The sequence below is a fragment of the Carcharhinus amblyrhynchos genome, chromosome X (assembly GCF_965287045.1).
Source record: "Carcharhinus amblyrhynchos chromosome X, sCarAmb.v2.hapA, whole genome shotgun sequence".
Taxonomy (NCBI): domain Eukaryota; kingdom Metazoa; phylum Chordata; class Chondrichthyes; order Carcharhiniformes; family Carcharhinidae; genus Carcharhinus; species Carcharhinus amblyrhynchos.
In genome coordinates this window covers 9,489,596-9,510,030 of record NC_137359.1, presented here as the reverse complement: position 1 = coordinate 9,510,030, position 20,435 = coordinate 9,489,596, and the positions used below count along the sequence as shown (strand labels likewise).

Below are 20,435 nucleotides of genomic sequence, written 5' to 3'. Positions count from 1 at the left end.
ATGTATAGGACAAGTTGTGGTTTATAAAGGTGACAGGGCAGAAAGGCTCAAGAACCCCATTTACAATTATTTTAACAAAAGGAATACTTAGTTTTAATGCTACCCTAATGATGAAGCTGTGTCAGTGCTGTCCACTGACACATCCGAACCCAATGTGCCAACCAGCCTTCCCCACCAAAAACAATCGATTTATAACTAAAAGAGAAAATGCTGGATAATCTCAACAGGTCTGGCAGCATCTGTAAGGAGAGAAAAGAGCTGACGTTTCAAGTCCAGATGACCCTTTGTCAAAGCGATTTATACCTGTGTAGATTACAGAGATAAATGAATAAATGTTGATGAGAATAACATTCAAAACATTGAACCTCAGATTCCACGTGTTTCTCAGTATAATGTGCCTTTATTGAACTCACAATATATTCTACAGTTGCGCTTGCATTACAACACCCGTCACAGCATGATTCAGAGAGGTCATCTCTTTTAATAGCTTCTTTTTAGAAAGGTTGTTGGTCCTAAAAATATATAGAAACAAATGAACTTTCAGTCACAAAAAAAACTGTACATTATAAAACAGTTCTCAACGGCAAAGGTGGTCATATAAAAGGGCGTTCTTTTATGTAAAAGGAATAAGGAATGGGTTCTTCCAAATGCGGACCAGTCCAGTTTCTGTGGGACTGATCCTCTGACCTCATTTCCATGTTGAATCAAATTATTGTTTTTGAATATTGTTTTCTGATGAGTTTTTTTGTGAAGGTTGGTAGTGTTTGATGATGGGATATTTTCCCTCCCTTCTCTTGCCCTTCCCACTCTGTGTTTAACAAGTGTTGTGTACGTTCAGAGGTGGCTCATTGTGTGAGAGAGAAAGTGGCCAGTATTTTATGATCTCGTTCAGGAGAAGCTCACAAGATCCGTTCCAGGAGCCTTGCCTACCCCAATTCTGCGGCAGGCGTGGCGGTAAAATTCCACCCAGTGCATGTGGATGTGTGTGTGTGTAATCTGTATATATGTGTGTAGAGGTGGGTGTATGTGTGGTGTACTTCTATTCCTGAAAACCCTAGTCAAGGATTAAACAGATCCCAAAGTTTTACACATGTTGATAAGTTCATCTGGGGGCCCTGTCCATGACTGCGACTTCCAACAATACTCTGGAGCAGGGATTTAATGCTTCTTGTATACTACCTGATACTACTTATAAAATTCTCAGCTTTCATCAATAGCTGTATACACATATGGGAATGGGAGGCAAAGAGAAAGTTCATTGTACTCTTCTTAAAATTCGAGACAGTGTTTCTGGAGGCTGTATTCTCATTGTCCATAATACCTGCTCTAGAATGGGAATAAAGCTTCCACTGTTATTGCGCATACATGTTACAACACTTTGTCCGGTTTAACATTTCAAATTATTTTGGTCTTTCCAGGGCCGTATCACACCGGTTGAAGTTTCCTCCTTGACAAATAATTCATAAATTCTAAAAACTGTTTGTAACCGCACTTATTTTTGGTGAATTCTGTGTCCATCAAGTTGAGGGATTGTAGTTCTGAAAAATGATACACTCTGCCAGTCCCTTCTATTCTGACCTCACAAAGAAAGAAAGGAGTAACTACATCTTGCTTTAGCAAAATGGCAGAATATGCAGCTCTCCCTCAGCAACCTCTACCCACCTCTCCAAATCCAGCCCAACCCTAACTTATTTCACTGAGATACGTGGCGCATTTCCAGTGAGATTCCAGCCTCATGAAGGAACCTGCCAGCAAAAGCAGTGAGTTGAAGGGGCATAAGTACTCCAAAAATTGGAACCACTGCAGATCTCAGCTGAGATGGAGACTATTGGCTGATGAGTGTTTGGAGTCAGACCGCAGGGAAACCAGGCTGGATCCATCCATAAAGATGTTACCAATATTTCCCAGGGCCCATCGGCACTCCCTATGGTGCCTCTGGGAAGAGGTAAGCAGATGGGAGGGAAATTCAATGGAGACAGGGACTTTAGTTCAGCATATCTATGCACTGGATAGAAAGGACTGAAATCCCCAGTTAGGATGATGCAGTGATGGTCCATCCCACCAACAGAATATTCCATCATTATCCACTAAGATCAGGCTAGATTTCCAGTGGAATCCTGGCCAACGCATCTTAACCCAACCTCAGAGGAAGACTCCATACTGCCCCAGGAGAGTTTTTTCCCATTGTCCATACAGGCTATTGTGGCCTTTCGCAATGAGATTGCCAATTCCGTGCTATGGGCCCTTATCTGTTGGAAACTCAGCTGGAGCAATGGAAACTCATTTTTTTTCCCTGGATCTTTCCAGCAGGTATCTTTGTCCAGGTTTGCACATGAATTCTGAGAGGTGGAAGCTAGAGGTTGACTAGACTGCTCTCTTCCTTTAACACAGTAAAAAGTCTGACAACACCAGGTTTTAGTCCAACCTATTTATTTGATAATATTCTCACTAGCTTTCGAGGGGACAGCCTCTTCGTCACCTGACGAAGAGGCTGTCCCCTCGAAAGCTAGTGAGAATATTATCAAATAAATAGGTTGGACTAAAACCTGGTGTTGTCAGACTTTTTACTGTGTTTACGCCAGTCCAACGCCGGCATACCCACATCATCTCTTCCTTTAACCCAGATCAATCACTGTTGCAGAAAGCCAATCTTTGATCTTAGCTCTCAGAATGACTTGGCACTTTTAAAAAATATTTATGAGCTGCAGTACAGCCACATACAACCGCAAACATGATTGTTTTCCTTGTCCCCATCTTAAACCAGTTTCAATCACCATCTATTGTCACGAGTGTGTCAGACACGAGCATAATTCAGATAGAATTGTTCACTAAAAACACACCTACTCAAAAGCAGAAAGCACAATCACATCTATTTTGAAACGTATGTCAGGCAGTGTTTAACCATACATAGAGCAGTCTGTAAAACTGGTTTGAAGTTTACTGCGCACGGTCACTCTTGAATCTATTCCCAACATCCAGTTAAGTCCCACACAATGTGATTGCCAGCAAATGATACCCAGGCTGAGACCTCGCCATCTGAATGCTGTGTTTGATGTAGCTAGTTTGAACTTTACTGCAACCTGTGTTGAGAAATCTGAGGAGCACAAGGAGGGGCCCACGTGTTGCGATTCGGTAGATGGGTCCCACCACTGCGTTACTGCAACATTCTCTCATTTGGCTTACTTTTGTTTCATTTTGTAAGTGGGTTGGGGCGGGGGGAGAATTGGAGATGTAGCAAAAGACAATATGGATTTCACTCAACTGTATGTATCCAACTTTGAGCAATGAGCTATGACATTCATATGCATCCCTGGCAAAAAAAATTATTGCTATATTGCTGCAGATGACACTTTGTTAAATCTGTAACTATGTTTCCAGGAATGGTTACGGTTGGCCCAGGATTTCAATAGGACTGGAATTATTGGTGGTCATTGTGATGTCTGGACTGGGAATTTATCACTCCAGATACAACCCCCCCAACATCTTGAGCATGTAGTACAGTACTGTAGCTCAGTGCAAAATTAAAAAAAACATAAATAATATTTACTAAATGTCACATATAAATAGATATTAGTGAAATTTGGACATGATAGGTAACTATGTCCTTGACAGGCACAGCTCTTTGTACTGCTGATGTCACTTGTGTGTGATGATGTTCGCTGCATTGGAGGGAAGGAGGCTGGGGCCAGGAAAGAGGGTCAGAGCACAAGAAAGATTCAGAGAATGTCTGGAATGCTGGATTGAAGATGGGTTTCTGCAGCTACTCTGTTCCACAGAGATGGAATGCTTCTTGCACGACCTTGGGCAATACGAGTCAAGTCTGTGGCACGTAGCCCTCGGCTCTCACTGTACCATTCATCTGGCTTACTGCTTCTCACAGCCTCAGCATTTAATGAAAGGAGAAAGCCTCGTCCCAGCCAATTGAAAAGCCCGGTCAGACAAGTGCTGGGCTGCCACGTTCCTAATATAGACACGTCACTGTCATGAGGCAGCGTAGCAAATGTTATGATGGGGAAATAAGTAACTCTCTTGGGGTGTGGAGGGGGACACATGAGTACTTAAAATAATTCAGTGAAAGCTCTCAAGGTGTCACAGTGGGAGCATGAGAATGCAGGTTTAAATCCCACTCTCCACAAATTGATGGGAGATAATTAACCTGCGCCTGTCCTAGTTTGAAATAGCTTACCTCCACCCCTCTTGAAATGAACGATGAAGTGCAGTGATTGGCAGCAAATTCTAATGGTATCAAGCAGTCTATAGAGCACCTGGTTGTGATGTCCATTCCCCACATATTCAACCTTGGCATCTAAAAGCTAAGACTGACACATTAAGGATAGGGTTATTTTTTTTTTTAAATACTGTGGATTCAAATCCACCATCCAACCATTGGAAACTGCCAAAACTTATTATGTTTCCAGTGCTGAGCAGCCAACAGCCAGAGGTGAGTTTTGTCAATTCACACCAAGCTCAGATTGTACAGAGCTCCAGCGGTGAGGGGCAATGTTGCTGGGCTTCATCTTGAGCTCTTTTTTGCCCCAGTTTCCTGGGGATTCTCTAGCTGGAATGGTAAAACTCAGCCCATCGACTCTCAAAGAATTTCCTCATTGTGTGTCCGGCACGTCCGACCTCTGACTCGTCCTCATTAAAGGTCATGCAGTTATCGAATACCAAGGTAGTGTCTTCAGCAAACTCCTCACAGCTCAAGTATCTGTCCAGGGAAAAATTTCAAAAAGGTTTAGTGAGTTGATCTTGATATTCCTCTTGACGGCACTGTGTATTTTGCAGCTCAGCTGGTGAGACCACTGCCCAGTGTGGTACCAAGAGCCACATAGACCAGGAAAGCAGTAAGTTCAATCCCTGGTCAAAGCCAGGGTTAGCTGCATTCTGAAAGAAAAGCTAGCCTCAATGTCATCAAACCAGGGAAAGAAGGAAAAATGAGATCGATGCTCATGCTGGAATCTGCTGTACGTGCACTGTACCCATAGGACCATTCATGTCTAGACCGAGATAGTGAGCAGCAGATGGCCAGTTGACCACAGAGGCATCATATCAAACGTAATCATGTCCGCATTGAGTGGCGACACACAAGAAATTCTGGAGAGTTGTATAGTGATCTAGAGTGAGAATATAAGAAGTCTCACCACACCAGGTGAGTGAGTCACTCACCTGATGAAGGAGCAGTGCTCCAAAAGCTCGTGATTCCAAATAAACCTGGTGGACTTTAACCTAGTGTTGTGAGACTTCTCACCGTGCCCAACCCAGTCCAACACCAGCATCTCCACATCATGGAGTGAGATTGGCAGCAGATTTTAACACTTTGCTCATACAAAAATGCCAACACTAAACGCAGGAGAACAGCTGAGATTAGCAAAGATAGCAGACATTGAGGAACAAGCCTTTGAGACAGCATCGCTCATATATTGGTTCAACATGGCTGGTTCACACAGACACAGTAAGAAGTCTCACAACACCAGGTTAAAGTCCAACCAGTTTATTTGATAGTAAACCCACAAGCTTTTGGAAATGCTGTTCCTTCGCCAGGTATGGACTGTGTTTACCCCAGTCCAATGCTGGCATCTCCACATCACACAGACACACTCACACACCCACACACACACACATAGTGGTTCACACAGACACGCACAGACTGGTTAACGCACGCATAGAGATCAGTTCACACTGACACACGTGGACACGGACAGACTGGTCCATACAGACACGCACACTCTCTCTCTCTCTCTCTCACACACACACACACACACACACACACACACACACATTCACACAGACCAATTAATGCACGCATAGAGATCAGTTCACACTGACACACATGGACACAGACAGACTGGTCCATACACACACAGACTGGTCTATACAGACACACACACTCACACACCAGTTCACATGGACACGCACAGACTGGTTAACGCACGCATAGAGATCAGTTCACACTGACACACATGGACACGGTTAGACTGGTCCATACAGACATGCACACTGTCACACACTCACACACACACAGACTGGTCTATACAGACACGCACACTCACACACCGGTTCACATGGACACGCACAGACTGGTTAACGCACGCACAGAGATCAGTTCACACTGACACACATGGACACGCACAGACTGGTCCATACAGACACACACACACACACACACACACACACACACACACACACACACACACACACACAGACTGGTCTATACAGACACACACACTCTCACACACCGGTTCACATGGACACGCACAGACTGGTTAACGCACGCACAGAGATCAGTTCACACTGACACACATGGACACGCACAGACTGGTCCATACAGACACACACACACACACACACACACACACACACACACACACACACACACACACAGACTGGTCTATACAGACACACACACTCTCACACACCGGTTCACATGGACACGCACAGACTGGTTAACGCACGCACAGAGATCAGTTCACACTGACACACACAGACTGGTCCATACAGGCACACACACACACGCACAGACTGGTCCATACAGACTCGCACACTGTCTCATACACACACACACACACACACACACACACACACACACAGACTGGTCTATACAGACACACACACTCTCACACACCGGTTCACATGGACACGCACAGACTGGTTAACGCACGCACAGAGATCAGTTCACACTGACACACATGGACACAGACAGACTGGTCCATACAGACACACACTCACGCACAGACTGGTCCATACAGACTCGCACACTCTCACACCACACACACACACACACACACACACACACACACACAGTGGGATTTTTACTCCCGTTTTTCTCGGGCAGGTTTGACAATGGGAACAGAAACCTTGTGAGGACTCTGAGTGACATTTCATGATTGGGGCTGCTCCTCACCTCCTGATCAATTCCCATCCACAAACACAGGAGGCAGGAGGCTTTGTCCCAGACTCTGTTATATTTGACTGTTTCTCCCTTTAACCTCCAGCAATCAATGAGGCAATGACACTTACTTCCCACTAATCAGCTTTCCCCTGATGGTGGAGAAGTCCATGGGCCTCTTGATGATCTTCCTGTAGCCAGGCACCAGCCGTGGATTCACAGGATGCAGGAAGGGCCAGGCATCACTGTGAGCTTCCATTTCCATGAGGATAACCCTGCGGAACACAATTTTCACCATTAATGGGGTGGCTCAGTGGTTAGCACTGCTACCTCACAGCGCCAGGGATTCGGGTTCAATTCCGGCTTGGGTCACTGTCTGTGTGGAATTTGCACATTCTCCCCATGTCTGTGTGGGTTTCCTCCAGGTGCTCCAGTTTCCTCCCACAGTCTGAAAGACGTGCAGGTTAGGTTGATTGGCCATGCTAAATTAACCCTTAGTGTCAGAGAGATTAGCAGGGTGAAGATGTGGGCGACTAGGGGATTTTCACAGTAATTTCATTGCAGTGTTAATGTAAGCCTTGACACAAATACATAAACTTTACTTTAATCTCAAACTGTGGAGTTGGATTTGTCCCCGACTAGACACAGCGTATGACAATGAGAGGCATGCATACAACAGTCAATTTGAGATATTGGCGGTGGGAGAGTGGGGCGGCTGGGGAAGAACCAGAGGGGGAACCAGAGTTCCCACTGTCACCAATGGCTGGTGGCAGATGTGACATGGAGATGCCAGCGTTGGATTGGGGTGGGCACAATAAGTAGTCTCACAACACTAGGTTAAAGTCACCTGATGAAGGAGCAGTGCTCCGAAAGCTCATGCTACCAAATATACCTGTTGGACTTTAACCTGGTGTTGTGAGACTACTTACTGGTGGCAGCTGAGACATGGTGATGATGCCTCCCACAGTTCAATAGGCCAGTGGCATTCATGGTCTAAGTCCATGAAGAATGACCATGAAGTCATGCAATGGAGGACGTGTGGTACTATGGACCTGAGGGCCAACAAGACAGCCAAATTAACATGCTTTCACTGATACTCAGGAACAGAATGATGGGATTGATTCAAAGTGTCAGTAATAAAACAGGGACATGTTCTCCTGACCCTTACTCGCACAGCATGAGGTCACTGGATTGGTCTCTGCTTGATAATTTCTTCCTTTTGACACCCGGCGATCCTCCTCGCATTGGGCACTTCCTTCTCCGTTTTTTCAGGTATTTTCTGGGACAGTGCGGGTCAAAATACTCAAAGTCACTGGCTTTATTTATGAAATGCCTTCTGTCTCTCCTCCGTTTGCTTTGTCTCTGGGGTGCTCCACTCCTGCCCGACTGACTGCTTGCCTGGAAACAGAAACAAAGCTGGTCTCAGTCTCTGCAGCCCCGTTACAGAGCCCCCGCAGCCCCGTTACATTGCCTTGGGGCCCCGTTACAGTGCCCCCGCAGCCCGTTACAGAGCCCCCACAGCCCCGTTACACTGCCTTGGGGGCCCCGTTACAGAGCCCCCGCAGCCCCGTTACACTGCCTTGGGGGCCCCGTTACAGAGCCCCCGCAGCCCCGTTACATTGCCTTGGGGCCCCGTTACAGTGCCCCCGCAGCCCCGTGACAGTTGTTTGGGGTGAGTTAGCTGGAACATAATTGGATGGGCGTACCCCTCTTCCTCACTAGCCCTCTGACTCCTGTTGGAAAATGTACATGTACATGTTTTGGAAGAGGACAGTGTCAGGCCTGCTTCTGCCTTCCTCTGTAGCCACACTGCCCGCTGACTCTCACTGTCCATTTTACTGATAGAAGAATGGGTCCTTGCTCAAGGGACTGGAGATAATTATGAGTCCATGGAACAGGAAAAGGGCATTACATTCGGGAGAGGGCCGGGAGAGAAAACCAGCAAGAAATACATGCTCGCTGGGAGGGTCAGACCGGATTGTCTGCAATATAGGAGTGTTGTAACGTTGTGTTTTTTTTCGAAGGAATTTAATAAGAGACTGTGTCTGACCCTGAGAACTGATTCAGAATCTCAATCCCATCAAACGAGAAGCTCCTTACCGCAGCAGTGCAGATCGGGCAGAACCAGTCTCCCTCTGGGATCTCAACAATCTTGGGCTTGAGGCAGTAGGTGTGACATCCTTGATCACAATTATCGCACAGCAGCAAAAACTCATCTTTGTCCCCCTTTCGACAGATCTGACATGACTGCAAGACAAAGACAGGATAGCACCATGATAGTTTCACTGCTTCAATCCAGTCGCAACTGCAGCCTCAACATGAGGTATTAGTGTTGGGTGGGAGAAGCATTGGGTGCAGATTTAACACCCACCCCCCGCTCAGAACCATCACTCTGTGTCCAAAGTCACATACAACAAAGGGCGGCACAGTGGTTAGCACTGCTGCATCACAGTGCCAGAGACCCGGGTTCAATTCCCAGCTTGGGTCACTGTCTTTGTGGAGTCTGCACATTCTCCCCGTGTCTGCGCGGGTTTCCTCCAGGTGCTCCAGTTTCCTCCCACAATCCAAAAATGTGCGTGTTTAGATGGATTGGCCATGCTAAATTCTCCCTCAGTGTACCTGAACAGGTGTCAGAGAATGGAGACTGGGATGATTTTCACAATAATTTCATTGCAGTGTTATTGTAAACCGACTTGTGACACAAATAAATAAACTTTAAAACTTTACAATGGTTCTGTGAAGGGTGTGCCTGTAGAACAATACTCCAGCCTTCAGCAGAAGAGGCAACTGAACAGACCCACCTCTCAACAGATTACACATAATGAGAAGTCATTTACTGCACTGGACGGTTAGGTGATCACTCAGATTCACAGCAACAGTGACCATATGGATAATATGGACTCACTACCCGTGGACAGTAATGGGATCGCAGCCAGTCACAAGTACCCAGTGTACTCAGTCTCAACTATCAGCCAGGCTGAAGTGGGTGCCAAATGGAAATGTGGCCTTAGAGGGCAGGGGGGATGGTGGAGGGAGGGGTGGTTAGCAAGTAAAGCTCACGTTCTTGGCAAAGGCCTGAAAACAAGTTGCCAGTCGATGCGAGTGTGAAGGGCGGCACGGTGGCACAGTGGTTGCCTCACAGTGGTGCCTCAAAGCATCAGGGAACAGGTTCGATTCCCGGCTTGGGTCACTGTCTGTGTGGAGTTTGCACGTTCTCCCTGTGCCTGCATGGGTTTCCTCCAGGTGCTCCAGTTTCCTTCCACAGTCTGAAAGATGTGCGGGTTAGGTAGATTAGCCATGATAAATTGCCCATTAGTATCAGGGGGACTAGCAAGGGTAGATGCACGGGGTTATGGGGATAGGGCCTGGGCGGGATTGTTGTTGGCGCAGACTCTGAGCATAATGGCCTCCTTCTGCACTGTAGGGATTCTATGATTCTACAAAGAGATGCAAGTTAGAGAGACAATAGACTAAATGGATAGAGACAGACATGCGGATGACAGAGCATTCTAGACAGATACAGAATGTCATTCGATTGATATTAGATTCACACTTACCACTTTCATGATGGATTTCTCCCAGGCAATGGCCCTCTCAAGCTGCTGGATGCACATGAATACCTGTGCAGCGTTTGTACATTTCAGTAAAGTTTCACGCCACACACTGAGTCCAGGAGAGATGTGACCTTCATTACTGTGTGAGACACACAAAGGAACCCACTCATTAACAGTTTCACTGAACGCTGCCCACAACACCGCCAACTGCCACTGACCCAACCCAGAGAATCCACGGGTAACACAGGTTAATGTGCCCCCCTCCAAAGGTGTTATTGGACAGTGGCACGGTGGATACAGTGGTTAGCATTGCTGCTTCACAGCGCCAGGGACCCGGGTTCAATTCCGGCCTCAGGTAACTGTGTGGAGTTTGCACGTTCTCCCCGTGTCTGCGTGGGTTTCCTCCGGGTGCTCTGGTTTCCTCCCACAGTCCGAAGGACGTGTGCATTAGGTGGATTGGCCATGCTAAAATTGCCCCTTAGTGTCAAGGGATCAGCAGGGTAAATGTGTGGAGTTACAGTCTAGGGCCTGAGTGGGATTGTGGTCAGTACAGACTTGACAGGCCGAATGGCCTCCCTCTGTACTGTAGGGATTCTATGAGAAATTGCCAGCCAGGTTCTCATTCCATACAGACTGGCAACACAAAGGGTCCCAAACTGCCAACATGTACTCAGGAAATTTAGCCGAGAATGTAACTAGAATGAATATAGACAATGTAAATTACCTGTGCTGTTTTCCATCATTAACACCCTCTGCCGGGGCACCATTCACTGTCCCTGCGTTCTCCAGTTTCCCTGAGAGCGGGATGCACAGCGGTTCTTTCAGATATCGCCGCTCTAGGTTTAACTCTAATGCTGCCAAGCGCGTTACAGCCAAATCCAGGGGGTTGTTATTCCGCCGCATTAACTCCATTTCCTCCTCGCCTTTCACTTTCCCGCCACCTGAGATGAGCCACTGCTGATCAAAATACACCAGGTCGTCTCGAGTGGAGTCAGTGTCTGGACTGGTCCAGCCCTGTGCAAATCAAAGGCATCGCTCAGTGCTCACGTGGACATACAAGGGAAGTCAGCGAGTGCGTTCTGGGGATAGTGCATCCTGTAAGAACAAAGCTTGAAACATTCACAGTACCTAACCTATGGCACAGCACTCACCTGATGAAAAAGCAGTGCTCCAAAAGCTCGTGAATCCAAATAAACCTGTTGGACTTTAACCTGGTGTTGTGAGACTTCTTACTGTGCCCACGTCAGTCCACATCATGGCTATTAGTCCATGCGATGTGAAAGAGCGCTTTCCTTGGACCTCATAACACATGTCTCCATATTTTTTCTACCCACTCCATTCCATCATGTTAAAGGAATGACCAACGCTCAGAGTCCTGCAATCATTAGCAGTGCCTACTCATACCAATTCTCTACACCTTACCTCTCATAGTCTTGTTTGAGCTTCTCAGCTGCCGTAGAGTAAAGGAGACATGAGTTCTGCTTCTACACAAAATATCTTCATTTCTTTGATCCAACTCCACACACAATTCTTCACCAACACCCAGTGCCACCTGTGACCCTTTTACATATCAGTGACATCTATTGAATAATTGACATTAAATTAGGACTGAATGTTAACCCATTCCTAATAAGTCTTCCCTACAATCACAGACTCTTAAAAAGTTCAAACTTGTGTCCTTACTTACCTCATCTTCTGCTTAATCATGGGACACTACAGGGTTTGGCCTTTCAACCATGACACCAAGGCCCTTGACCTTTCAACCATGACACCAAGGCCCTTGACCTTTCAACCATGACACCAAGGCCCTTGACCTTTCAACCATGACACCAAGCCCTTGACCTTTCAACCATGACACCAAGGCCCTTGACCTTTCAACCATGACAGCAAGAGCCCTGTCCTTTCAACAGGATTTATCCTGAACAAATTACTGTGCACAACCTCCTGCTGGAGCGTGGCTGAACCAAACTTCCTGCAGCTCAGCACTGTTGAGACTGAAGCCATCTTGTGCAGTGTCCCCAGAAACTCTGCATCTCAGCTGCCGATTCTCTCCCCTTTCCTGGATTCTCACTCCAGCTCAATCAAACAGCTTGGGTGTCCTGTTTGGCCATGAGCTGAGCTATGTCCTCTCCACTGTCAATGTTGTTTGCCTCTTAGACAATGGCCACCTTTTCCCCATCCCACTGTCACTAAAACCTTAATTCATGCCATTAAACCCATTACACTCTGCAGCCCTCTCCCTCTGTCCTCTCACCTATTCTACTCCACTCGTGCAGAACCCCACTGACCCCATTCTCTCCTGCACCATTCACCTGTCACGTTGATCACTGCTCACCTGGACTATCAACTTCACAGCGGTCAGCCGTGTCTACAATTCCTTCATAGCCTCACTCCACCTCACCTTCTGCAACCTCTTCCAGCTCTACCTCCCTGCTCGTACCCTCTCGATGGATCCTTCAGCCATTTTATATCTGCTTTGGAAACCATAACTCCATGCGCCCCCCAAAAACCCATCCAGGCAGGTTGTGGTTGCATGGGGAATACACTACTTCAAAACTGGAAAAGGGTATTCAGAACTAGGGAATGCTTTAATGAGCAATCTGGCCTCACACAGCGACAAGCCTTTAACTTTGTACACTGTAAGGGCTAGTGGGCCAGTCTCATTCAGTGTATGATTGACCAGTGTGCCCAGGGACACACTATAGTCACTCGACGATACCCAGATCTATCAGCACTTTCTTACCAAAGAATGGTTTGATAGAGCAGACGCAGCACAGATTCGTTAAGGGGAAGTCGTGTTTGACAAATTTATTGGATTTCTATGAGGATGTGACTAGTGCAGTAGACAGAGGGGAACCGGTGGATGTGGTGTTTCTCGATTTTCAAAAGGCGTTTGGTAAGGTGCCACACAAAAGATTGCTTCAGAATGTTAGGGGGCATGGAGTTGGGGGTAAGGTGTTAGCGTGGATAGAGGATTGGTTGTCTAATAGGAGGCAGAGAGTTGGTATCAATGGGTGATATTCTGATTGGCGGTTGGTAACTAGTGGAGTGCCGCAGGAATCGGTGCTGGGGCCTCAGCTATTTACCATTTATATAGATGATCTGGAGGAGGGGGCTGAGTGTAGGGTGACGAAATTTGCTGATGACAGGAAGATGAGTGGAAACGCAAATTGTGCGGAGGGTGTGGAAAGTCTGCAGAGGGATCTGGATAGGCTGAGCGAGTGGGCGAGGACCTGGCAGATGGAGTACAATGTTAGCAAGTGTGAGGTTATCCACTTTGGCAGGAATAATAGTAGGAGGGATTACTAGTTAAAGGGCGAAAAGCTGCAGCATGCTACAGTGCAGAGGGACCTGGGGGTCCTTGTGCACGAGTCGCAAAAACCCAGTCTGCAGGTGCAGCAGGTGATCAAGAAGGCGAATGGGATGCTGGCCTTTATAGTGAGGGGGATAGAATATAAAAGCAGGGAGGTCTTGCTGCAACTGTACAGGGCACTGGTGAGGCCGCAGCTGGAGTACTGTGTGCAGTTTTGGTCGCCGCACTTGCGCAAGGATATTTTGGCCTTGGGGGGAGTGCAGAGGAGGTTCACTAGGCTGATGCCGGAGATGAGGGGGTTAGACTGTGAAGAGAGACTAAGTAGACTGGGTCTATTTGGTCGTTGGAGTTTAGAAGGATGAGGGGGGATCTTATAGAGATGTATAAGATAATGAAGGGGATGGATAGGGTAGAGGTAGAGAGATTCTTCCCACTCAGAAAGGACAGCAGGACTAGAGGGCACAGCCTCAAGATAAGGGGGGGCAGTTTAGAACGGAGTTGAGGAGGAACTTCTTCACTCAAAGGGTGGTGAATCTCTGGAATTCTCTGCCCGTTGAAGTGGTGGAGGCTACCTCGCTAAATATATTTAATTCACGGGTAGATAGGTTTTTGACAGACAGGGGAATTAAGGGTTATGGGGAGAAAGCAGGAAAGTGGAACTGATCCACTTCAGATCAGCCATGATCTTATTGAATGGCGGGGCAGGCTCGAAGGGCTAGATGGCCTACTCCTGCTCCTATTTCTTATGTTCTTACCTTCACCTGCAGGCTTGCAGATATTACTCTCTGCTCCAGGGCCTCAAGGTAGCGCAGGGCTGCGAGGTCGGCTGGAAATGCCCACTTCTCCGGCTTCCACTTCTCCACCATTTCCTTGGTAACGGACTGCTCCTTGTCGTTATTGCAGAAGATGGAATCTGAAAAAGGAGAGATAGTTGGGGATATAAATACAGAGTTATGAAGACCTCAGGGCTGTTACTTAATTCAATAGCCGTGTGTTAGTCCAGAATCTAGTTTCGGATTGCTCGTCAGTAAACCCGCCCCAGACAAATTGGCTGTCAACGTTTGCTGTCCAGGCTGGCATAGAAACAATGGGTGAGACACTTGGCAGTGAGGGAGCTGCAGCTTGTAATAATCAGTACCTCTGGAAAACAAGATTTTGAAAGAACTGCATAGAGAGAGCTCACAAACAATACACTGGCTTACTGAGTACCAATATACAAAACCTGCCCTCAAGAAAACTGCACCCACAACCATCACAACAAACCGCAGCAATCAGAGTCCTACCTGTTTTCTCTCTCATACAAGCTTGGCTGACATAGTCCATGTGTTTGACGAGTTGTTTGTGTAAGGCCTTTTCCCGTACCCCACGCGGATGAAGTGCTTTGAGCAGGCAATTTAGCTGCTCTAGGTTGTCAATGTGCCACCAGTCTTTCTGCATCTCTGCAAAAGGAAGAAAATCACACACAAACACTGAATGATTGGAGCAGCAGACCTGAGCTCATCCAACACTGGGAATAACGCTGAAGTGTTGCCCTTTAATCCTAATGCAGCCATGTGCTGTTGAAGCTGTAAATAAATACTACGGTACAGTTAGCTTTCCAAATCTAATGTATGTGAAGTTAAACCAGTTTCAGTCCAGCTTTCTGCAACATCCAACATGGCTTACAGGCTCCAGGCTATCTATGTGACACCTTCAGAACGTGGTGGAAAGTGTGAAATTATGTGGAGTTAAAAAAAAATTGCAGTTCTTTAAGGCCTTTCACAACTTCTCAGGATGTTCCAGAACACTTTACAGCCAAATAAATACTTTTTATGGTGACTGATTGGTGACTGTCAGAACTGAACCCAGTGAAGCAGTTGAGGCTACCTCATTGAATGTTTTTAAGGCAAAGATAGATATATTTTTGGACAGTAAAGGAATTTAGGGTTATGGTGAGCGGACGGATAAGTGGAGCTGAGTCCACAAAAAGATCAGCCATGATCTTATTGAATGGCGGAGCAGGCTCGAGGGGTTAGATGCCTACTCCTGCTCCTAGTTCTTATTAATGTGTGAAGGTCCCGACTGCATCCTATCGCATTATTTTATCCTGTATTTTGTTCCATATATAAATTGTATCGCTGCTTGGCTATGCAATTCTGGCAACCAAGACAATTTGAGCTTAAAGGATAACCCTTTGGTTGCACCAAATCACAGAATGATACCAGCAGAGGAGGAGGCCATTCAACCATTGTGCCTGTGCTGGCACTTTGAAAGAGTTATCCAGCTTATAGAATTCATTCATGGGAATGTGGGCTTCACTAGCTAGGCTGGTATTTATTGCCCATCCCTAATTGCCCTTGAGAAGGTGGTGGGTGAGCAGCCTTCTTGAATCACTGCAGTCCCTGAGATATAAGTACACCCACAGTGCTATGAGGGTTTTGACCCAGCGTCAGTGAAGGAACGGCTGATATGTTTCCAAATCAGGATGGAGATTGACTTGGAGGGGACTTCCAGGTGGTATTCCCAGATATCTGCTGCTCTTGTCCTGCTAGATGGTCGGGGTCATGGGTTTGGAAGATGTTGCCTAAGGAGCCTTGGTGAGTCCCTGTAGTGCATCTTGTAATAGGTACACACTGCTGCTACTATGTGGCGGTGATAGAGGGATTGAATGTTTGTGGAAGGGGTAGTAATCCAGCAGGCTGCTTTGTCCTGCAAGGTGTCAAACTTCTTGTGTGTTGTTGATATGCCCTCATCCAATCAACTGCAGAGTATTCCATCACACTTGTGGATTGTGGACAAACTTTGACAGCGTCAGGAGTTAGCTACTCGCCGCAGGCTTCCTAGTCTCTGACCTTCTCTAGAAGCCACAGTATTTACATGGTTAATCCTGTTCAGTTTCTGGTCAATGCTCACGCCCAGGATGTTGATAAGGGAGGATTTAGCAATAGTAATGCCACTGAACGACAAGAGGTGATGTTTAGGTTCTCTCTTGTTGGAGATGGTTATTACCTGACACTTGTGTGGTGTGAATGTTATTTGCCACTTGTCAGCCCAAGCCTGGATATTGTTCAGTTCTTGCTGTATTTGAACATGGACTGTTTCAGCATCTGAGGAATCGCGAATGGTGCTGAACATTGTGCAATCATCAGTGAACATCCCCACTTCTGACCTTATGACGGAAGAAAGGTCATTGATGAAGCAGCTGAAGATTGTTGGGCCTAGGACACTACCCTGAGGAACTCCTGCAGTGATATCCTGGTGCTGAGAAGATTGATGTCCAATCATCACAACAATCTTCCTTTGTGCTAGGTATGTCTCCAACCAGCAGAGAGTTTCCCCCCTGATTCCCATTGACTCCAGTTTCGCTAGAGCTCCTTGATGCCACACTTGGTCAAATGCTGCCTTGATGTTAAGGGCTGTCACTCTCACCTCACCTCTGGAATTCAGCTCTTTTGTCCATGTTTGAACCAAGGCTGTAATGAGGTCAGGAGCTGAGTGACCCTCACGGAACCCAAACTGAGCATCAGTAAGCAGGTTATTGCTGAGTAAGTGCCGCTTGACAGCACTGATGACCCCTTCCATTACTTTACTGATGGTTGAGAGTAGAATAATTAGGCCGGGTAATTGGCCTGGTTGGATTTGTCCTGCTTTTTGTGTACAGGACATATTTGGGCAATTTCCCAGTTAGCCTCACTCCCTCTGTTTTTTCCCCTGCAAAATCTGCTTCTTTTGAGTGTTTATCCAATTCACTTTTTCAGCGTAGATGGAGTTTTAGAGAGAGTTCTAAGAGCAAAAGACTACTTCTGCTGGAGAGAAGTGCTTTAATGGACTTTTACTGTTATACACAAAGGAAAGTATTTTGCCTAGTTTCACTCCTGATGCTTCTGTATGTAGTTTATATTAGAAATAAATACCATAGGTAGTTTAGCCTGTAATTCCATTGTTCGATATAATGATAATTTGGTTACTTAAGACTTATTGCTGTGGACAATTTGCTGCATTTGGGTTCCTTGTTCATCACCTGGCCTCTGCAAGGGAATTACTGTGTGGCAGTCAAAGGATTATTCTCTAAATATCCAAAGGTCTGACAAATAGCTTTGCGATAAACTCACCAGCAGATATGGTGCTGAAGCACACAGGCCAGTTTGATGTTAAAGAGCTGTTATACTACTACCTTCCAATAGAGAGAGCACCAGCAACAGGTATTGGCAGTGAAAAGCAGCCAGCATAATCAAGGACCCCCCCGCACGCACCCCGGACATTCTCTCTTCCACCTTCTTCCATCGGAAAAAGATATAAAAGTCTGAGGTCACGTACCAACCGACTCAAGAACAGCTTCTTCCCTGGATTTACCTTGCATTAAGTTGGTCTTTCTCTACACCCTATCTATGACTATAATACTACATTCTGCACTCTCTCGCTTTCTTCTCTACGAACAGTATGCTTTGTCTGTACAGCATGCGAGAAACAATACTTTTCACTGTATACTAATATGTGTAACAATAATAAATCACATCAAATCAAAATCAAAAATGATGGCGGAGTTGGACTTAGCACAAACCATTTAGTTTGCCTGTTTTTGAGAATAAAGCAAAAACCTTCCCAGCAAAGCGGTTAAAGACATAAAGCCTGATCATTAATTTTGTGCACAAAATTCTGTTCCACGATATGCAAATTCAGAGACACTGAAAAGTGAAAACACATTTTTGAATATGCCTTCATATAACATATGCTGACTGAATACATGGAAATGCTCTGAGTGAGCCAAAGGCTATGGTGTTAGCCACAAAGTGTGGAGGAAAGTATGACACAGGCATGTGTATTCGTAGTGGCTCAGTGGGTAACGCTGTAACCTTTGAGTCCATAGGCTGTGGGTTCAATGCCCACTCCAGAGCACAAAACACAGTGCAGGGCTGAAGGAGGGCTGCACTGTCAAAGGCACTGTTTCCAGGTGAAATGTTAAATTCCTACCTGCCCTTTTAGGTGGATGTAAAAGATTCCAAGTCTCAAAGAAGAATATGGAGTTTTCCATAGTGTCTTAGGACAATATTTATCCTTCAAACTCATCACTAAAACAGTTTGGTCTTTATCACATTGCCTATTCTGGGTCATTGCTATGTGTAAAGTGGCTGCCATTTTTCTGCACTACAATAGTGACTACACCTCAAAAGTCCTGTATTAACTGCCAAAAGCACCGGGATGTCTTGAGGTCATGAAAGAACAAACTAAATAAGAAGAGTATTCAATAAACCATTTCTGATCTTCCCTCAACCCCACTTTCCCACATATTTCTTTGTATCCAAACAACTATCTGTCTCTACCTGGCAAGTACCATATCACTCAGGATCTCTGGGTTAGGGACAATGTGTGTGAGAGAGAGAGAGAGAGAATGTGTGTGTGACAGAGAGGGAGAGCGTGTGTGTGAGAGAGAGGGTGTGTGTGTGTGTGTGTGTGTGTGTGAGAGAGAGGGAGTGTTTGTGTGTGAGAGAGAGAGAATGTCTGTGTGTGTGTGAGAGAGAGGGAGTGTTTGGGTGTGAGAGAGAGAGAGGGAGTGTGTGTGTGTGATAGAGAATGTCTGTGTGTGTGTGTGAGAGAGAGGGAGTGTATGTGAGAGAGAAGGAGTGTGTGTGTGCGTGAGAGAGGGAGTGTGTGTGTGCGTGAGAGAGGGAGTGTGTGTGTGCGTGAGAGAGGGAGTGTGTGTGTGCGTGAGAGAGGGAGTGTGTGTGTGCGTGAGAGAGGGAGTGTGTGTGTGAGAGAGGGAGTGTGTGCGTGCGTGAGAGAGGGAGTGTGTGCGTGCGTGAGAGAGGGAGTGTGTGCTGTGTGCGTGCGTGAGAGAGAGAGGGAGTGTGTGCTGTGTGCGTGCGTGAGAGAGAGAGGGAGTGTATGCATGCGTGAGAGAGAGAGGGAGTGTGTGAGAGAGAGAGGGAGTGTGTGAGAGAGGGAGGGAGTGTGTGAGAGAGGGAGGGAGTGTGTGAGAGAGGGAGGGAGTGTGTGAGAGAGGGAGGGAGTGTGTGAGAGAGGGAGAGTGTGTGTGAGAGAGGGAGAGTGTGTGTGAGAGAGGGAGAGTGTGTGTGAGAGAGGGAGAGTGTGTGAGAGAGAGGGAGAGTGTGTGAGAGAGGGAGGGAGTGTGTGAGAGAGGGAGAGTGTGTGTGAGAGAGGGAGAGTGTGTGTGAGAGAGGGAGAGTGTGTGTGAGAGAGGGAGAGTGTGTGTGAGAGAGGGAGAGTGTGTGTGAGAGAGGGAGAGTGTGTGTGAGAGAGGGAGAGTGTGTGTGAGAGAGGGAGAGTGTGTGTGAGAGAGGGAGAGTGTGTGTGAGAGAGGGAGAGTGTGTGTGAGAGAGGGAGAGTGTGTGTGAGAGAGGGAGAGTGTGTGTGAGAGAGGGAGAGTGTGTGTGAGAGAGGGAGAGTGTGTGTGAGAGAGGGAGAGTGTGTGTGAGAGAGGGAGAGTGTGTGTGAGAGAGGGAGAGTGTGTGTGAGAGAGGGAGAGTGTGTGTGAGAGAGGGAGTGTGTGTGTGAGAGAGGGAGAGTGTGTGTGAGAGAGGGAGAGTGTGTGTGAGAGAGGGAGAGTGTGTGTGAGAGAGGGAGAGTGTGTGTGAGAGAGGGAGAGTGTGTGAGAGAGAGAGAGTGTGTGAGAGAGAGAGAGTGTGTGAGAGAGGGAGAGTGTGTGTGAGAGAGGGAGAGTGTGTATGTGCATGAGAGAGAGAGG

General features: G+C 46.8%; 1 protein-coding gene across 1 annotated transcript in view; it reads right to left on the bottom strand.

Moving 5' to 3' along the window:
- Positions 1-2,598: 2,598 nt before the first annotated feature.
- LOC145361944 (bromodomain adjacent to zinc finger domain protein 2A-like) overlaps positions 2,599-20,435 on the bottom strand; it is a 143,019-nt gene continuing 125,182 nt past the window's right edge. Inside the window, 8 exon segments of the mRNA XM_080217934.1 lie at positions 2,599-4,708; positions 7,018-7,161; positions 8,055-8,284; positions 8,987-9,133; positions 10,444-10,579; positions 11,165-11,454; positions 14,509-14,666; positions 15,037-15,192. Of these exon segments, the coding sequence (XP_080074060.1) occupies positions 4,555-4,708; positions 7,018-7,161; positions 8,055-8,284; positions 8,987-9,133; positions 10,444-10,579; positions 11,165-11,454; positions 14,509-14,666; positions 15,037-15,192 (1,415 nt within the window). The 3' untranslated portion in view covers positions 2,599-4,554.